Genomic DNA, 19,150 nt, shown 5'->3' with positions numbered 1-19,150 from the left:
TCCCAGGCCAAAAACGGCCTGGGATCTTCGGGTCCTTAGACGGCACTGCATCACATACAGGCATGCTTCTGTATTGGAAATCACAAAATGGGCTCAGGAATATTTCCAGAGAACATTATCTGTGAACACAATTCACCATGCCATCCGCCGTTGCCAGCTAAAACTCTATAGTTCAAAGAAGAAGCCGTATCTAAACATGATCCAGAAGCGCAGACGTCTTCTCTGGGACAAGGCTCATTTAAAATGGACTGTGGCAAAGTGGAAAACTGTTCTGTGGTCAGACGAATCAAAATTTGAAGTTCTTTATGGAAATCAGGGACGCCGTGTCATTCGGACTAAAGAGGAGAAGGACGACCCAAGTTGTTATCAGCGCTCAGTTCAGAAGCCTGCATCTCTGATGGTATGGGGTTGCATTAGTGCATGTGGCATGGGCAGGTTACACATCTGGAAAGACACCATCAATGCTGAAAGGTATATCCAGGTTCTAGAGCAACATATGCTCCCATCCAGACGACGTCCCTTTCAGGGAAGACCTTGCATTTTCCAACATGACAATGCCAAACCACATACTGCACCAATTACAGCATCATGGCTGCGTAGAAGAAGGGTCCGGGTACTGAACTGGCCAGCCTGCAGTCCAGATCTTTCACCCATAGAAAACATTTGGCGCATCATAAAACGGAAGATACGACAAAAAAGACCTAAGACAGTTGAGCAACTAGAATCCTACATTAGGCAAGAATGGGTTAACATTCCTATCCCTAAACTTGAGCAACTTATCTCCTCAGTCCCCAGACGTTTACAGACTGTTGTAAAGAGAAAAGGGGACGTCTCACAGTGGTAAACATGGCCTTGTCCCAACTTTTTTGAGATGTGTTGTCATGAAATTTAAAATCACCTTTTCTACTTAAATGATACATTTTCTCAGTTTAAACATTTGATATGTCATCTATGTTCTATTCTGAATAACATATGGAATTTTGAAACTTCCACATCATTGCATTCCGTTTTTATTTACAATTTGTACCTTGTCCCAACGTTTTTGGAATCGGGGTTGTAGTAGTAGTAGCAGCAGCAGCAGTCATAGTGGTATTAGTAAAAGTAGTAGCAGTAGTACTTCTGGTTGAACTATTATTATTAGTAGTAGTAGTAGCATTTGTCGATGCATTAGTAGCAGTTGTAGTGGTATTACTAGTAGCAGTAGTACTATCATCATTATTATTATTAGTAGTAGCACTATTATGATTATGATGATGATTATTAGTAGTAGTAATAGTGGTATTAGTAATAGTAGTAGAAGTAGTAGTTAGGTTAATATGGGACAGCCTTGGGCTGAGGTGCCCTTGAGCGAGGCACCTAACTCCCAACTGCTCCCCGGGCGCTGTTAGCATGGCTGCTCACTGCTCTGAGTACGTGTGTGCGCTCATTGCTCATGTGTGCGCGCGCGCATGTGTGTTCACTGCTTCAGATAGGTTAAATGCAGACAGGAATTTCACAAGTGTGTGATGAATAAAGTTGTGCTTTCTTTCTTTTTATTATAATTATGATTATTATTAGTAGTAGTATTCATCGATGCATTAGTAATAGTAGTAGCAGTAGTACCATTATTATTATTAAGTAGTAGTAGTATATGCATTAGTAATAGTAGTAGTGGTGGTGGTACTAGTGGTAGTAGTATTATTAGTAGTAATAGCAGCAGTGGTATTACTAGTGATAGTAGTATTAGTAACAAATGTTAAGTGTCCTGGTGCAGGAGAGAGTGTCTTTATTAAGGCCCAGAATCCAGCAGCTCTGCTGTGACAGGATCAGAACTGTCGGCCTGGTGTGTGTTTGAACAGCCGTGCAGGTTTAATGTCTGGATCAAAGAGGTTCTGAAGCAGAGATCTCACACTGCACACTAACTTTAGCGCTTTTGTTTGCTTGCACAGTGTTTCTCGCTCTCCTTTCTCTTCCTCTCTCTCTCTCTCTCCCCAGGCTAGGCCGTGCCTCATTGTGTATGTGAAGAGTGTCCATCTGTTGCCGAGTGCCTGGGTTCAATATTCTTGCTGTTGCATATGCTCTACTAACAAAAGCAAGTTTATCTTGTGTAATATGAAGGAGAAGGTGGGGAAAAAAAATTAACTCGGTTTGAATTATTTAAGCAAGTTCGGCAGTGAGACTCCAAAAAAGGTGCAATTTCTAACAAGCGCAGGGGGAAAAATACACATACAGCAGCTGGACATTTCATTACAGAAACTGTTTCTCTAAGAAGTACAAGATGTATCTGCATCAAACTCTGACCCAAAAGAAAAGAGCAAAAAGCATTTAGTGCCTCATTCATTGTCATGTGCAGGACCCTGTGTGTTTATTCTCCCACACAGAGCGTCTGATTGGCCTCCATGTCGTGGGCTACGCTTCCAACTGGCTGTGGCCAGCAACTCTGCAGCCATGTTTATAAAAATCACACATTATCAAAGCGCTTGTTATCACAGTGCTCTGCCTGCCTGCCTGCTGCTCTCAGTGGTGTGAGCCGGATCCGAGATACCTCCCTCCCTAACCCCCCCCCCCCCACACACACACACACACGCACGCACGCAAACAGTAGCTTTCTGCATTGTAAAGCATTTATTGCAAATCTGCAACAGCACCGAGTATACTCATGATGCCACTTATGTCCCTTTTAGCATTTCTAACAATCCACTTACAACCAGGTGAGAGAAGGGTGGTAATTATAAATTAAATGGGGGAAAAATAGTGGAAAAATTTTATTTACTGCATATCCTGAGTACATCATTGCTGAGTGAGGCTCTTAAGCTTGCAAGTTTACTAACTACTTTCAGCTTAGGCGATCAAGCATGACATGCACATCTCAGGACAGGACAAATCCACTGTCTGCTAAATTAATCTGTATGAAAATTACTTCCATAGTTACACACACACAAAAAAAGGATGGTTACAGTGCAAGGCCATGTTAAACATACGTGTGTTTTTTTCTGTAACAGTATAGCAGCCTTTAGCTTTGACCTCGAATGAATCTTTGACATTTCACAGCAGAAGAAAGAGGTGTAAAGGCTCATTCATTATTTCAAGGTTTGTTTGCAAAGCTTTTTTTCTTTCTTTCTTTTTTAAGCAAGATCCAAGATAGTCTTTTTGTGCTTTTAGTTGTGTGCGTGTGTTATCCCCCCTCAGTCATGTTTAAAAAGGATAGCACTGGATTCTTAAGGAGGAAAAAAAACTGCAATTAGCACTAAAGTGTCAGATTTATGGGCTGCTTTTCATTCTCGCTCCTGCTTTTCGTTCATTCGCTCACAATTCACTGACTTTTGGCTTCCTCGATCTTTCAGAACTCGCCCATTGGCAATACGCAAGCACTTGTTCTGACAAACAGATTAAAAATTTCACACTAAAAAAAAAAGAAAAAAAAGAATAATAATAATAAAAAAATACTATAAGACATAATACTACACTGCCAGGCTACACAAACACTGCTTCGTCACTCAGCTCAGAATAATTGCACGGCATAATCAAGATCATTTATAAAGTACAGCCATGTCATTACATGATTTTAATCTGCTGCTGTTTAATAATGGTGTGCAAACAAGAGTGATATTTGGAGTTAACTGCTGAATTTCCGAATAGCAAGTACACCATGAGACTGTTCAGAAATATTATATATAAACAAAAAATCACAATGGAAAATATGTATTCGTATAAACAATTGATGTTTGTAAATATATTCATTATAAATGCTGTACAAACAGTGCATTATGCAAATGCTGCAGGCAAGCAGGATTGTCATTATCATCATTTTACTCTGACACGTACAAATGTCTAAGATGTCAAACAGCTAGGAACGATTTCAGGTTGGATTTAATCTAGAAATAAACAAATAAATAGCACTGGATTCTTAAGGATCCGCGCAATAAATAAATAAATAAGCACCTCTCGCTCTGACAAGGTGGCTCGTTAGGGGCGCGCTAACTTACGCTCACAGCAGGACGTGATGGTGATATGTAAAAAGTGGCCGTTGGGGTTAATGGTGGCCAGCCGGCCGACGGAGGCTCATCGGCAAGGAAATGCAGGATAGAGCCACTGTAAACAAACAAACAAACAACCCTGTGTACATACCACGCTCAGAGTTACGGCTGTGTTTGGTTTCGGCATGGCCAGCCCGTGCAACGTCTCCAACACATCATTCAGATCGTTTTCCTAAGACCAAAAAAAAAAAAAAAAAAAAAGGAGTTATACAAAGGATGTAAAGTTTTTTTTTTTTGTGCGTGTGTGTATTTTGGGGGGCACGGTAACAACAATCGTTGACCAATTTGCAGTACGCACGCACTGTGTATTCCTGCAGCGAGCCTACAGGGGGAGGGAAAAAAACATCCGAGTGACGCGTGTTTAACGAGCAATCCTGAGGTTAAGAGACGGTAAGCTGGGCCGCGGCAGACGCTTATTATTCAGAGGATGATTTATGGCTGGCGTTGGCTGTTTCATAATTAACCGTAGGTCCTCACTCAGTGAAGGCAGCTTTAAGAAGCCTTTGGAGAGTAGCGTCGCCACAAAACAGGCCCCTGGATTATAACGCTGATCTTTTACGAGCTCTCACGACAAGGGCACAATTTACTTTCTTGGACTTTGCATGCAGTTTGAACAGCATTACACTGGGAAGGAACATGGGTATAGGGGAGGGTTCGATTTTCAGATTATTTTACAACAAACTAAAATAAATGTGGAAAAAAAACCAAACATACAAAATTTTAATTGCAAATGTTTAAATTTGATTAGTCAAGGTACATTTTTGGTGTACTTTTGCACTGGAGCGTTACAGTTACAACAGGTCGTGGACGTTCATTTCCACCCTAAAAGATGCTCATTTTTTAAAAAGCATTTTTACAAAAGACATTTGCAAAATTGTCCCTGGAACTTTATTATTATTATTATTATTATTATTATTATTATCATCATAACTTCCAGCTTTCTCGTACGACAAGACTTCCCGATATCAAATTGCAACAAGCAACATTTTTCTTCAAGTCCCCCCCTTTTTTTTTAAATTGCAATTTTAAACACCTTTACAGCATTAGGTATTTAATGAGCAAGCAGGAGGTGAAGAAAATCTCTGAGACATGAATCCATGAGAAAAAACAGAGGGAACCCAATCTCTTCTAGGTAACACCAGACACTGGGATTGGAGATCATTCCAGTAAACAGATGTAGAAGAGTAAAGTGTGAACATGAAAGCATGTGCAGTAGTCCTGAGATAAGCACAGAAGTGCAGGATGGTTACAGCTGTCTAAGACGGCTTCCAGAGCTCGGCTATCGCGTGAAGGTCATCGAATACATGTCACACTGTACGTCTCGGCCGATCGACTCCATTGAGCGTGAATGAGTTGAGTGTAGATTGATTTCTGGGCTGAACGGTGACTTAATGACGCTAGGTGCTAGTGTGCATGTCTGCATTTCAACGCAGCACAAGCTCCTCTCACGAGATCCTGGTTGCTCACACGTGCGGTCAGTAAAACAGCCTGAGGTAACAGTTCATTTCCTCTCGCCTTAAACCATCGACGCTCTTGTCCATCCTCGTCAGTCAACATGAGCTTCACGTGTAGCGGGCGCTGTCACTCACGCTCTCCCAAGATTCAGGTTCATTTAGCACAGGGCTTTCCACTTGGTGTTGTGCAGTTTGAGGAAGGAAAAATAATGAACGAGGAGGGGAAAAAAAAAAAGTTGCGTTCATTATGAACAACTGCATTTGGTAAGGGGGGGGAAACGACACCCACATCTTTTTATAATTTTATATATATATACACACACACACACACACACACACACACACACACACACATATATATACACACACACACACACACAGAGATACAGAGAGAGAGCGTCCAAAAAGTGAGGAACCAATGGGAGTTAAACATTTATCATTTTTAATTTGTTTGCTTATTTTTTCCCCCTTACAAGTAAAAAACTGAATGAAAGGGTTTACACATGGTACCAGTCTAAAGTTTGTACACCCCTACTCCTTCATTCAGTCGTTTTTCTGTACTTTGCATTTTCTACGTTGTGGAACACTGAAGACATCAAAACTATGAAATAACATGTGGAACATATATGGAATTATGTCGTCACCAAAACATTTTCTTTCATGTTACAAATGATTGCCAGCGATATCTACTCATCGGTGTAAGCTCATCAGGTGCTGAACCATCACTAATGGGAAGACCGTTAAGACACAAACAACCTTTTTGTTGAATCTTACATTAAACAATTATTCACCGAAGGCATAAATGAATATCAATGAATAATAACCGAGATGAAGTCGAGCCTGAGGCGGACCGTGGCTTTAGTATAAACACACACAGGTCATTATTTAAAAAAAAAATGCATTAACAGAAAAAAAAATTTTCAAACTTCAAAAGCGGCACGCAAATACAATAACATTGCGGCGCAGACTTGTGTCACTTATCTATGCCGACTCACATAAGATACTTTGTTTTACAATCGATAAAATAAATCCCAATCTCACCTTCACTTTGAAAAGTTTTAGACCAAACTTCGAAGCATCTTTAGTGCTTTTAGAAACAGCATTTTCTTTCATGTGCAATTCTTCCTCACTGACAAAGCAGTTTCAGCAAGCGCGCTTTTCTCTAATCAGCTCTGTATTTATACTACTAATAATAAATCAGTAGCACTGATACTGAAGGATTAGAGCTTGAGGATTATTCTGTGAAAAGCTACAGTTTAGGAAGGAAGCCGTAGTGCTGGTCTTTCACAATTAGTAACACAAGACACAAAAGCAAAATCAGTATTTTGAGACTTAAACTATTGTTTTTTTCAAATAGTACCAGTACAGTACCAATCTAAAAAGTTTGTACACCCATATTCATTCATAGTTTTTTTTCCTACTTTGACTATTTTCTACAATACCCAAGACATCAAAGCTACAAAATAACATCTGGAACATATAACAAAACATAGTTCATGTTTTTAGATTCTTCAGTGTATCCAGTGTTTCCCTTGATGACGCTTTGCACACTATTGGCGTCATCTTAACCAGCTTCATGAGGTAGTCACCTGGAATGCTTTTCAATTAACAGGTGTCTCGTCAAAAGTTAATTAGTGGACAAGTTTCTTACCTTCATAATGCATTTGAAATCATCAAACAGTAAATAATAAATAATAACAAGACAGTAAATATGCCTGTTCCACAGCACAGCTGGAGTAATCCATTCTGTATTATGTCAAGAACCGAACAACTAAGTAAAGAGAAACGACATCCATCATTACTTTAAGACATGAAGTGACTTTTAATGAATAAAAATAAAGAAAAAAACCCACTGAATTAGAAGGTTTTGACTGGTACTCTGTGTATGTATACATCTTTTAAACTAACCCTTTCTCAGCTTGTGTGAGATGTTTCTGCATTCCTTCAGTAATCGCAGCACGACAGCTTTCTTCAATATTTTTCGCATTCTTAATATTATGTTTTATTTTTCATAAGCTCCATATTACCCTCCACTTTTCATTTCCACAAATTCCCCCCCATCTCTTTTGTTTTCCTTATGTACTTTTATTACACTACATACTTTTTTTTTTGGGGGGGGGCCACAAGCCTTCTGGATGCAGTACATTTCCCAGAGATTTGTTTTCCAGTAATTTGCGAAGGACCGACTTCCTGTTCCATGTTTGGTCTGTTAAATGTCAAGAGCGCAGCAAAGCAAAACAGGCGAGTGCCAACCAGCTCAGGCTGACTAACTGGGCTGGGACGAACCTTCTCCTGTCTGCACACTTCGTTGTGGAATAAGCGAGTTTGGATTTCTCGACTAATAGTGTGACGGAGGGTCAGGTTTTTTTTTTTACCCTTTCTCTTGCTGCCAGGCGTCAGTGACGTGAGCGGCTTGCTCAGTAGAAGGCCTGCTTAGGTCCAGCGACATGAGAACACATTGAACCAAGAGCCTTTTTCAGAGTCGTCGTCGTCATCATCATTTCACGGTGCAAACATGAGAAAATGGACAGCTGTTCTAAACAGTATGAGCACATCATCAGTTTAATGCTTTTTGTGCAAAACGTACCTGGTGCTTTATTAAGTAATCTGCAAGGGTGTTTAGCAGCTTGTAGTAATTCTCAAACCAGGGAAGATAGCTGTAAAAAAAAGAAGAAAAAAAAAAAAGAGACACATGGATTCTGGAGGCAAATGTAATTATCATGACAGAAAAACACAAGAAGGAAAGAAAAAAACAAAAACAAAACAGCATCCCACAATTGTAGCCTCCGAAACTGGTTCGTACCACAAAATCCACCCCCTACCTTCCTGTCTGACCTTGACATTTAACCCAGCGGCTTTAGGCTTCCTCCAGCAATTTTTAGCTCCAGTCCAACATCCCCATTATTGCATTCTTTGTACTCGCTGTTACCCGCATTTTCAACATTCCACTCAAGGCTGTACTTTGAGGAGTGGGGAAATAAAAAGATTTGGTTTCTTGAACAAAATAGCATGATTAGGCCACTGTAGCCTGTAATAAACAAAGGACGTTGGGGAGGTGGGGAGAAGGTGGTAGTGGTGGGGGGCGCAGAGATGCAACGGTTTACAAGCATGCTGCGCCCATATGCACCAGCACAGCCCAGGCGTCTTACATTAGCCACTACATGAGATTCCCCCCCCCCCTTTCAGTTTAAATGCCTACCCAGGCTGACTGATTATTTTTAAATAAATAAATAAATAAATAAATGTCCCGTCTTAACTGTTTTAACTAATCACACAATACCTCGCCAAGAGACACCATATCATGTATCTGCAACATTGTGTTTTTTGTTTCGCTTGACAGAATCTTGGCAAACTTGACAGGATCCTGGAGGTGGAACAGCGCCAACATTTTGTTTGAGCTTCGAGGTTGCAGGAACACACACACCATTCATTTTGTTATGCAATGTAATGAAAAAAGGTGAACTGCTCACTTAAAAAAAAAAAAAGAAAAAAAAACATCCAGCCTTGTATTTTTATGCAAGTCTCACACTTAATTGGAGTTGACTTGATTGTTTGGGCTCTGTGTGTGAGATGCATAAATACGCAAGCACAAGTCTGGAAAAAGGAGCCCTAATCACAAACAAAAAAAGTTAAAAACCAATACAATTTTTAAAAGTTTTTTTTCCCTTCAGTGCTGTAAAAAAAAAAAAAAAAAATTTAAAAAAATCTACTCGCAAATACACAACCACAGACAGCCGGCTGAAGAGGGGTGGTTGTTGTTGGGTTTTTTTGTGTGCGCGCGTGTGTGTGGGTGTGTGTGTCTCTTCGCATGGGTCAGTAAGTAAGCGCTTCAGTAGACTGGAATTAACAGACAACAAGGAAAACAATAGTGAACGCAATGCAAATTTTCATATCGCTAAATCCGCTGAGGCGACCCGATGACAGGCGGTTCCAAGTGAAGTGCGCTCAAGCGCGATTCGGCATGACCATTAACCTGAAACAATCAACCCTTAATATGCGGATATTTTGACATCCGGGGAAAGAGTCTCCCAAACCAAACCAGGTCGAATACGTCGAGAGAAAACCCAAAAGCTGTGTTTACCCAAACTGCCATCACGCGCAGGACGTTCAGGACATCGCAATCAACCGACACCTCGAACGATCCCTAACCTTAAACAGCAAAGCTCGCGGTTATCTTCCTCGCCCTCTTTGTTTGAAATACAAGCCTTAAGGATGCTAATCCTCCACTTTTTTTTTCCCCTCGCAAAGGGGAGTTTACTGCTGTCAGAGAGACTCGACAGGCCTCGAAGAACCCAAACACTCATTATACTCCTAAATGAGGAAGCCTGTAAATCTTTTGTTTTAAAGATAAATAAATTACAAGTGAATGAGCGGAGTAAAGCTCAGATCGAGATACAGGATCGGGGGAGGAATTCCTCACGCACACACATACCTGCGTCGGATAAATAATGCTCCGTTTCTACACACTTAACTGAAATTACACGTCAAAAGTTTTGCTGCTCGAGCAGCCTTAAGTCCCCTAATCTCTTCATGGTCAGCGAGTAAGAATGTGTTTGTATTTGACAAACCCTGCGATAGAGAGACATTCATCATTCCGAGCCGCGCTGCAGGCCGAGACATTCTCTCCGGCCCTTTTAAGCTCTCGGCTCGAAAGTGGTTCACCTACCCGCTAAAATGTCCCGTCTCTCTCTCTCTCTCTCTCTCTCACACGCGCGCGCTCCACTGTGCTACACATATCTACAGCCAAGAATGATTTAAGAAGCATGACAAAGCATGTAAAGTATCTGACAAGAATACAAAAATATATCTTACTTGGAGCTTTTAACTTACATCCTATACCTCAACAGCACAATGTCGTCAAAACCGTTACACAGATTTGCACCGCTGAAAACGAGAGCACTTTGCTCCATTTATATCTCCAGGATAAATGCTCACAACACACACAACATGCTCGAAATGCCATCTCAAGTATCCTCTTGCTTTAATAAATTAGTAAAGGAGATTTTAATTTCTCTCAGAATAATAATTTAGACGTTGTTTTGTCGTCGTGCTCTTAAACGAGATTTTATTATATTGGGGGGTGGACGATAACTTTGTCTGTCTTACGCTCTCATCTCAGATCATCATAAATCGAATCATGGTTCATATTGTTATTATTAAAGATTGAGGTGCGTCCTGCATTTTCGCTGATCAAATGAAATTTTTCTACATGCAATTAAAAAAATGAAATAAACAAACAAAAGGCTGGTTAAGTGACCTAAAAGTACACGTTCACTGTGTATATGTAACAAACTCCTCTCTAAATTTCGATTCATTTTACTGACTCCGCTGCGTGAGCCTGACGAAGGAGCTCGTAAGATCCAATCATATCATGTTTAAAAATCTGATTCCGAGAGTGCTAGCCTGAAGGAACCCTGGGCTCCCAGACAAAAGCCTGTCCAAATAAAACTGTCCTTCTCATTAGGCTCATTCTTGGTGGAAGCAAAAGCGACAATTTTATGATCCTGCTACTTTAGCCATTGCGGAGACTGTAATAATGACTTGGTTTATATTCAAGTGAACAGCACATGAGGGTCGTTCCTTAAACACACACACACACACACACACACGTGTGTATATTTCTACATGAAAATTCCACAGTCTAGTTTTTAAGTGACATTTTTCATATAAATGTACACACAAATATATTTCATGATTAAACAGTATGTATAAGTACATACATGATTTGAATATAATGCAAATCAAAATTATCACTATACGTTACTAATGTTGATATATTTCTTCTAATGATAAACGATGCACTTATTCCCAGAAAATTCCTGTTTTACACTGCATACTATTCCACACAAATAAATAAATAAACGCACATTCGTGTTCATTTGTCAGCTATTTATTTCCAGCGATGATGCAAACAAAGAAGCTTAAAAAAAAGAAAAAAAAAACTCTAAATGAATTTCTTATTACGAAGTAAGCCATGCAAAGTACTCAGAATGCATAATGAATTTTATACATCATATGTCAAATGAATTAGCATGTAAAACTCAGCGAGAAGGACAGGGGAGACTTCTGCTAATTGGCAGCGAGGCTTCATGCATAATTATCGGCAAAGCATCTCTGGCATGCTACCGTGCCAGTAGCTGAATAATGAGAGGAAAGAAAGAAGGAGGGGAAAAAAAAGGGGGGGGGGGGGGGGGGGGGGGGTTACCAAAAAAAAAAAAGACATCCAGGCCAGGGTGAGAGGAGGAGAGGAAAGATCTTGGCAGCAGCTCATCAAGTCAATGATAAACCTGCGATTGTCCATCAACAGCCAGTCGTTTAAATGCAAATTAACATTTCTTGAAAATTTGTTGACGCACTCAAATTTTCCTTTTTTCCCCCCCATCAGATTTGTTTTTTTGTGCCCTGATTCTGATCTAGCATTTCTCCCACAAGGTGCTTGTATCATAATTCAGGAATCTATAATAAAAACAAAAATAAGTGCTGCTTGAATTAATCCAAATCATTCATTGATCACTGTTATCATCATTACATTACAGTGAAATGACCTTAACTGGATCAAACGTACAAAAGAACAGAATCTACTCAATCTACAGAACTGAGCTTCATTCTGTTTTGAGGTTTATAATTGTGTTCTACCGTTCCAGGTGTTTATAGAGAGTTCTCGACTCTCCTGAGCAAACAGGAAGGAGCCGTGTCATTAAAGCGAAAGGAAGCATCATGACTCACCTGAGCAGACAGACGCACACCTTGCAGCCGGAGGTCAGACGGCAGAATCCGAACCTCTGCTTGCTCTCGATGTCAGTCAGCACAAACGTAAAGTTCTGGCCCACCTGATTCTGGGACACTCTACAGCCACAAAACACAGAGCTTTACACTTTACAGGCCTGCACTAACTAACTAACTAACATTCGAGACTTGGTTCTCTAATGAATCAGAAGGCGCATTTAAAAAAAAAAAAAAAGAAAAAAGAAAAAAAATGTGGTGGGGGAGGTTAATGTTTGAACAGGTTTGTTTAATTACGTGACACATTTACACGTGTTACGATATGCGTCTCAAAAAGATGAAAGACCACTGCAGAAAAATATTAATAAGCCGCTTGAAGAGTGCTGGAGCCACGCTTCGTTTTCACAATGCGTTATAGAGTAATCGACATATAACCAAAGAGAAAAATGAAGGAATATGAATATGACCGCTCCATGAAAAGAAAGAGCGGCTGCTGTGGACTGAAAGCGGCCTGGACGATTTAAACTGGTGTGGTGATGCGGCGACGCCCGTGTTCGCTTCGACACTAGATGGCAGCAGTTAAGCTTCAACTGAACGAAGGACGCCTTCTCTCTCTCTCTCTCTCTCTCTCTTTTTTTATGCATTTTTGGTTTTCAGAATCAGGTCCTCATGATGTCGCACGTGATACACAAGTCACCCCCCACACACACTTGCCTGTTGTAAGTAGATTGGGTTTTTTTTCGGTTTCTTTCATATTCATTCATTCCATTTCCTGTTGTGTGTGCATGTTGAAACAGGGGTACGTATAATTTTTTTTTTATTAAATAAGAAATGACTGGAAGCAGAGTCTTACCTTTCTACATCAAATGGGAAACAGAACTTGGGCACCGTCTGCAGGACCTCCTGTGACAAAGCAAAGACAGACGACACCACAGAATAAAATTACACACTGGAGTATACAGGGAATAGCCTCCCCACAGGAGGGCTCTCTCTCACACACACGATACAGCCATGTCGCAGATACATATGGCATATCTGTATTTAAACAATTATTTTAAACATGGTCCCCCCCATGTATGTCATTACGAGAGGAAAAACTGACACGCTCCTCTATCCAGAAACATTCTTTCCTTAAAACTCAACTATCCTAGAAGCATGCATATATATATATATATATATATATATATATATATATATATATATATATATATATATATATATAAAAAAAATGTCAATAAGTATTACACTATGCGCCCGTACAACACAAATTCAAAACACAACCAGGAAAGGTCTGAGGAGAAGCCAGGGCTGCTTTAACAAAGCGTCATTTCTGTCCATTTGATCCGAGTGGCCTGAAATGCTGAAGCATCACAGTGCAAAGTAATTCTGATGCTTTGATTTCTGTGAGAAGATTTTCTCTTTTTTAAACATCGGAATCACAGACCTTGACAATTAGCATCATAATTTCAACTGGCATCATCAAAGAACACAAACATTTCCATATCAAATTACCCTTAAAATATTTTTTAATTAAATTGCTTTTCTTTTTTCAGGATAGAGGAATGTGTTGAAATTATTTCTAAAGATCTTGGATGATCTTGTGATCTTGGATCAGGTTAAACACAAACACACACACACGGGCATTGCTTTAAGCTAAAGCCTGCTTCCGTAGACATGGCAATTAACAATTAAAAAAAAAAAAAACCTACACTTTAATCATGTTTTTGTGCAAATTTTTCAATAAGGGTAACGTGACGAATCAGTATCAAATGTTGTAAGTGACACTTGAGCTCAGCGCTGCCTCAGCAAGCAGACGTGGCTCTCGGCAGCTTAAATAATTAGCTACCATTAACTTCATTCACCGTCCAGGTGGAATAAGGAAAGGGAGGGGAGGATTGAGACACAGCCGAAGGTTGCTAGAAGATTGTCGAGACAATGGGCGAGTGGATCAGCGAGGAGAACGCGGCCTTAAGGGCTTTACCACCCCACGTGGCCCCGCGGGGATCGTCCCTGCACCGGCAGCATATGGATTTCCACATTCAACCCGGCACCATATGGGTTAGCCACGTCTGGCTGGTGCCACACCACAGCTTAGCCATGGGGAACCGCCAGCGAGCCCCTCGCACGGAGATAGATAGCTGCCACCACTTGAACGGAGGGTGTGGTGTTTGAGCATGTTTTTATTTGTGTGCGCGAGTGCAGAGAGCTGATGACTGGCTGTTGTACAGCTCGGTAGGTGGTGGATGCGGGTGGGGGGGATTGGGAGACTAGTGAACCAGATAGCAGAAGACGAGGAATGAAGGATCTGGCAGGAGAGGAGAGCTGGCAGAGAGACTGTCGTGTCTTGCTGCGGTCTGTGACTGTACAAGTGTTTTTTTTTTTTTTTTAAATAAATACGTTGCACACAAGCAAGCTCAACATGCCGTATGTGCACACTGCTATTATTAGCTACTATAGGCATCCATCAATATGTTCCCTCTCCTGCTTGCCTCGAACTTGTCTCGAACACCTCGTTGGTCCAGCTACCTGATTTTAGAGAGTTTACAGTCGTTGCCATTAATATATGAAAGATGGTCAACTGATGAACAACAAACATAAGAGTCTTGCATATAAACTAACCCTGTCTATGTTAATTTGGATAAAAATAAAGAGAATACATCAATAATATCCGTGTCACACTGACTTGTATCCCTAGGAAGGATGGAAAGGATGGCGTTCCTGTCGTCTTCGTCAAACAGCGCAACACTGAACAATCATAGTTCATGCTCTCCTTTAAACGTGTTCGGCTGTCGTGTGACGTTGCACAAGCAGTGGTTTGAAAAGATGGTTTGAGAGTGTGTTAGCCTTCACACTGGCAGCATGTGTATGTTATGGGGCAAGTGGGTAGAAACTGGCACGGACCAAATTTTATTACAGTTATTCCATGAACACGAGTCGTACAGGAACTGATAGCTGACAAGGCACTTAGCACCGACTGAGTGGAATAACTGTTATATTCGGTCCACATTTACTGGATTTTGAGAAACAGAGAATTTTTATTTTTTGCAAATTTGATAAATAAAAACTTTATACAGAACATCTGACAAAATCATTTCTGCTGAGAATATAAACAAACCAGCAAAATGACAGGAGCAATTTGTGAAAAATGCAATAATAATAATAATAATAATAATTCTTGAAAAATTAAAAGATATGCTCTTACCATCAAATACTTTCATTCCATTTTTTTTTGGGGGGGGGGGGGGGGGGGGAGTTTTCTTCTTCTTTAGGTTTTTTTTTGCCTTTGACAAACCAACTTAAAGGTGCATTACCGCCACCAACTGGGCTGGAGTATGGAACAAGAGATGTGTGGGGGTGGGGGGACAATACAATGGCTTTTAGCCATTTCTGTTTCTTTTAAATATTTGATAATTTAGGGGGTTTTGTTTTTGAGTAGAGCTTTTATTTTGTCCTCAGTTGGTTCAGCAACACACTCCGCCATTTTGTTTTTCTCTACTCACGGTGTATGAGCTGATAGCCTTGTAGTAGAATAGCCGAATAGACTGCGCAATTACTCATCCAGTGAATGTGGATAGTGTGTGTGTGTGTGTGTGTGTGTATAGACACACACACACGGTGTTTCAAAAAATTTGATATAATTTCACAATCTAATAACTTTGCCAATTCTTATTCAATTGACCTCAAATTTTAACAGCATGCGTGGAAACAGGTCAAAATTTTATGTTTAATGTTTTTATCTTTTTAATTATGCCATTCACTGGAAAAGAAAAGGCATTTCTGTGTTAGAGTGCCATGTCTCAGGCAGTGTGCATATTGAAAATTTGTGCAATTGTTCATGGACTCCACATACATTTGAATTTCTCATTCAAATTTTGAGGAATAAATCTTATATTGCTCAACATTAAGCCTGTTCAGTTTCATTTGGCCAGACTATGTAGTTTCTGGGATATTTACATCTCAAATAATATAAAATACCTGCATGTATGTATATGTATGTGTGTATATGTATGTGTGTGTGAACACACATACATATACACACATACACGCGTCCATCCATCCATTATCTGTAGCCAGGAAACTGGCTGTTCATCAAAGCTATTAAAACTAATCCTGAATTCAAACTACACCCTAATCCATAGCATCTACTCCAGTGTAGAAATAATTTTTTTTTTAAAGAGGGACAAATATGGACAAAAAATAGTCCCATCCAGCCTCACACTAGGCAGAAATTTCTGGCATTTGCAGCCCAGCATCCCTTCAGCAAAACTGATTCCCATGATTCTCCATGTCGCACTAACTAAACCTAAATCTATAGTGCATCCTATGCTGCTTCATCTCGTTTTCGGTTCCTCCAGGTGATCAGGGAACAACACCGAAACACGTCAAGGGAAGAAAGGCAGACTGGGTAAAGGGACACGGTGTGTGTTGTTGCATTTATTTCCCTTCGATACCTTTTCGTTTCCTTTTTCTTCACTTCCTCCTGACCGTTTTCCCAAGACAAAAGAATATAAAGCAGCTAATACATTTACAACTCACTGGAGGCTCAGGCTGAACTCGAAGGGCTGCATTATTTAGTTACTGTTGAGACAGGGATATCACTCAATGAGACAGAGTCTCCATTCCACCCAGTTCCCCCTGCGGAGGCCTGCAACAATCACATCACAGCTTCTCCCTCTCTCACACATCCTCCTCGCCCTTTCGCTCGATCTCGCCCTCCCTCCCTGTCTCCCTAACTTCATTTATTACCTCACCACACATCGACTAGACTTCCTCAGCCCTCGGACTGCACACGGAGCACACAGGGCATGGACGGTATGAAAAATTGATGGCACGATCCAATATTGCTTTTGGCACGACGTAAAGGGTGACAATTAATGACCAACACTGTATTACATTATTATTTATCTCTCATTCACCTTATTTCAGTTCCACACGCAGAATATTTTCGAGGACGCATTTTGTGACTTCACGACCTATACCGGTATTCCGGATCACAATATACTGTCGCAGCCCTAGTACCGCAGGCAGTGGCAGCAGTTCTTTCACATGCTTGCCAGGCTCGGAAGGTTGCAGCGGAGCAGTGGGCTTGCTCACAGTGTATCTGCGTGTGTCAGGAGCTTTCGAGCTCGGCATATTTAAATGAGAACAGCGAGACAGAATGGTGGGAGTCTCTGTCTCCTGGCCCGGGGTTTGAAATGCGAGCAGGGAACTTGGCAGTGTTCTGCTTCTACTAGGTAAAAGAGAAATGCAAGAGTAACACACACACACACACACACACACACACACACACACTGTCAATACTTGCCGGGGGGGGGGGATTGATGGGGAATAAGAAAGGGAGGGTCGGAATATGGGAAAGGGAGACGATGAGACAATAAGAGAGAGAAAGTGAAAGACAATGGGGAAAAAGAGAAGAGAATAAAATGAGACAGACTGGGAAGAGAGACAGACAGACAGAGAGAGAGAACACCAAGTGTGTGTGTGTGTGTGTGTGTGTGTGTGTGTGTGTGTGCACGCGCGCGCACACACACGAGAGAAACACCAAGATCCCCATTTCTTCTTCCTCAAGCTGGTGGGATTCCTCCCCAGGGGTTTCAGTCTTTAAACCTCCATGCTCTTAAAAATTCTGCCAGCCAGCAGGTCTACACGCCACTGTGGAGCTGTCGCCAGCAGGGGATATGCGTGTGTGTTTGTGTCTGTATGCGCATGTGTATATATATGTGTGTGTGTGTGTGTGTGTGTGCGCGCGCGCGTGTGTGTGTGTGTGTGTCAGAGAGAAAGAGACTGGCACAGCTACCATGCTGATGGCACAGAAGTCCTAGTGACAGGTTCAGCCCCGAATCTTCCCCACAGATCAATGCAGGAGCCCGCAGCCTCTCACTCCCCCATCCCCAATTAGGTCCTCTTGCTTTCTTTCTCTCTTTCCCTCGCTCTCTTCTTCCACAGAAAGCCAGACCATAATGCATACAGCTACAAAGGCCCTTGGCTACTGTGACACAAAAGATCCATCGGTCCCCAACCAGGCCACTTAAAAATATATTCTCATCCCTGGTTGAAATAGATCTGACATGGCTAGTTTTTTAAATACCATCCATTAGATGGTACTCCAGCGCCATTTAACTTTAACAATGAAAATTGGAATGAATATAAATCTGCACTGAGTAGTAATTAAGACATTAGCGGTACACAGTGGTGAATACAAGGAGATACAGTGAACTAATTGCTCTCGAAAACATGCCAGAATTTTAATTACAAATGGTAATGCTGACCCAGCCACCAATCAAACCATCAAACAAACCACACAAACCATCCACCAATCAAAACAAATAAACAACAACAAAAAAATCACAATCCATCCAATCAAAACATCAAAACATCCATCATTCATTCATTCAATTAATCAAACATCCATCAGTCAGACTACTAACCAACCACCAACCAACTAAACAACCATCAATCAAACCAAACCACTAAAGAACCAAAGCTCAAACCACCCATCAGACTACTAACCAACCATCAAACGATCTACCAAAACAATTAAACAACCATCAAACCACCCATCAGACTACTAACCAACCATCAATCAAACCACCCATCAGACTACTAACCAACCATCAAACCATCTACCAAAACAATTAAACAACCATCAAACCACCCATCAGACTACTAACTAACCATCAGTCAAACCAAACTACTAAACAACCATAGATCAAACCACCCATCAGACTACTAACCAACCATCAATCAAACCACCCATCGGACTACTAAACAACCATCAAACCATCTACCAAAACAATTAAACAACCATCAAGCCACCCATCAGACTACTAACCAACCATTAAATCATCTACCGAAACAACTAAACAACCATAAATCAAACCACCCATCAGACTACTAACCAACCATCAATCAAACCAAACTACTAAACAACCATATCAAACCACCCATCAGACTATT

At 40.9% G+C, this 19,150-nt stretch overlaps 1 protein-coding gene across 2 annotated transcripts in view; it reads right to left on the bottom strand.

Moving 5' to 3' along the window:
• dennd1b (DENN/MADD domain containing 1B) overlaps positions 1-19,150 on the bottom strand; it is a 216,774-nt gene that overhangs the window by 45,981 nt on the left and 151,643 nt on the right. For both annotated transcript variants that reach the window (XM_060941793.1, XM_060941792.1), the window contains 4 exons: positions 13,047-13,096; positions 12,197-12,316; positions 8,058-8,127; positions 4,108-4,188 (listed from right to left, as the gene is read on the bottom strand). In XM_060941793.1, coding sequence (XP_060797776.1) covers positions 4,108-4,188; positions 8,058-8,127; positions 12,197-12,316; positions 13,047-13,096 — 321 coding nt within the window. The remainder of the gene's footprint in view (positions 1-4,107; positions 4,189-8,057; positions 8,128-12,196; positions 12,317-13,046; positions 13,097-19,150) is intronic.

Source organism: Neoarius graeffei, chromosome 15 (assembly GCF_027579695.1).
Source record: "Neoarius graeffei isolate fNeoGra1 chromosome 15, fNeoGra1.pri, whole genome shotgun sequence".
Lineage (NCBI taxonomy): Eukaryota > Metazoa > Chordata > Actinopteri > Siluriformes > Ariidae > Neoarius > Neoarius graeffei.
This window is presented reverse-complemented; position numbering and strand designations above follow the sequence as displayed.